The sequence below is a fragment of the Notothenia coriiceps genome, unplaced genomic scaffold, assembly GCF_000735185.1.
Source record: "Notothenia coriiceps isolate Sejong01 unplaced genomic scaffold, NC01 NC01_scaffold00007343, whole genome shotgun sequence".
NCBI lineage: Eukaryota > Metazoa > Chordata > Actinopteri > Perciformes > Nototheniidae > Notothenia > Notothenia coriiceps.
The window spans coordinates 1-1,892 of NW_011340044.1; the positions used below are offsets into that span (position 1 = coordinate 1).

Here is a 1,892-nt window from a genome sequence, read left to right on the forward strand (position 1 = left end):
AGAGAGACTAACTTATGGCAACACAAAAGAAAACATGGGAGCGGTGGAGATGAGGAGGTGTCGGCGTTCTGGCGATTTACTCGGAAGGATTCCGGCTCCAACTCCGGGGACTTCGGGTGGCAGTATAGGCTGTGAAGTTGTTTGCGGCCTGCCAGTAAACCCAAAGCAGAAGAAGAAGCGGCTTCATTTGCGTAATCCTCCCTCAGGAACTTATTCCGGTGTGAACGCGATCTGTACTTAGTTCATGAGAACTAAAGAGTTCTGATGAACTAAGTACGCCAAAGTACTTGGTGTAATTATTAAATATATCAATTTAAGTATAAATCCATTAATTCTGTTGAGTAGAGGAACCCAGAGCAGCAAAGTTTTAAATGGGAAACGCCAACTTTTAAACAATAAAATATAAACAGCTAATAAAATCCAAACCTCCATTATTGTTCTCTTGCAGAAGCCGGACCGCTTCAAGCTGGCTCCGGAGATGGATGTGTTCGTGTCGGACTTCCTGCAGGAGTGTCAGGACGCAGACAAACAGCTGATCGTGATGGTGCGCTTCTCCGCGTTGACCAACAAGGGCTACCCGGTGGTGCCGTCGGTGTGGAGGGTGGTGCAGCACCTGCAGCCGGCCGCCGTGGAGCAGTACGTCGCCTGGCTGAAGAAAACCTTCCTGCAGCCGCAGATCGACAAACTGCTGGACTTCAGCACGCGCAAGCAGAAGGACAACCCGGCAGCCAAGGAACAGTGAGTTTCAAGATTCAACGCTTTTATTGTCATTTGTACACATAGCTACAAAAGCTTAGGTCACAGGCTCCTCCAACAGTGGAACCAGAATCAGTTATTAACGGCATATATATATATTGCACATATTGCACATAGTTGGTTGGTATTTAACAGCAAGAACAACACAATAAAACAGATGAAATAGTGCAAGGAGAGTCTATATAAAGTAGTTGGAATATGATATATTAGATAAATCACTTGTAAGTTTCAAACAGATGAATGTTATGGATTTTCTTTCAAAAGTTCAGGTGTTGAACAGTCTTATGACCCGTGGGATGAGACTGTCCGTCATTTTAAACGACCTGGCCTTTCAGCAGCATGCCTACCTGTCTACATGGAAATTGGTTGAATGTAATCGTTAATTTTTTCGTCCTCAGGAAGGATGACTCCGTCTTCCGCCTGAGGAAGTGGATTATCTCTCGGCTCTGTGCGATCATCGATAACCACCTGGTGAAGAAGTCTGAGGATCTGATCATGGATGTGGCCAGGTGAGCTGACTGAAGGTTTACTCTACACGAAGAGAAGAGACAGCTGTCAGCCGGTGTCTAATTCTTTTTGGTCTTGCAGGTTTGTCTTCTTCCACGCGTTCTTCGGCACCAAGAAGGCCTCGGCCGACATCCCGGAGACGAAGGGGAAGCTGTCCGTCCCGCTGGACGATAAAATCAGAGCCGTGCTCGTCAACTCTTTCTTTGGGTGAGGATTAGTACACTGTATTTATTTGGAATAAAAAAAAAAAAATTCTTTTAGCATTCTTCATCATCAGCTTTTATTGGAGAGTCTCAAGGTCCATTTTTAAAAGACATACAACACTCAAATATAAATAAAACTGACTGGTATCGTACAGCACTGAGACACGGATTTGAAAGCAGCATAATGACAGAGTTATGAGAAACATTTAATCGACAGATACATTTGTACATCAGATTTCTCAAGAGAGCATGGAACGTGTTGACTCGTGCTTTACAAAACATTTCACTTGCACTGCACCACCTTTTCAAAGCAGTATACGCAAATCATCCTCATAAGCAACCTGGAGCGTCTGGAGGCTCGCCTTCTTAAACTTGAGCCACAAGGGGGCAGTATAGAGTATCGGGCAGTATACAGAGGAGTACAAT

At 44.7% G+C, this 1,892-nt stretch overlaps 1 protein-coding gene across 1 annotated transcript; it reads left to right on the forward strand.

Annotated features, from left to right (window-relative positions):
- Window positions 1-448: 448 nt before the first annotated feature.
- Window positions 449-1,470, forward strand: LOC104943985 (myb-binding protein 1A-like protein; the record flags this gene model as incomplete). Its single annotated transcript, XM_010769452.1, has 3 exons — window positions 449-738; window positions 1,155-1,265; window positions 1,345-1,470. Coding segments are annotated over 3 exons (527 nt in total), but the record flags the coding sequence as incomplete, so codon positions are not given.
- Between the last annotated feature and the right edge of the window lie 422 nt (window positions 1,471-1,892).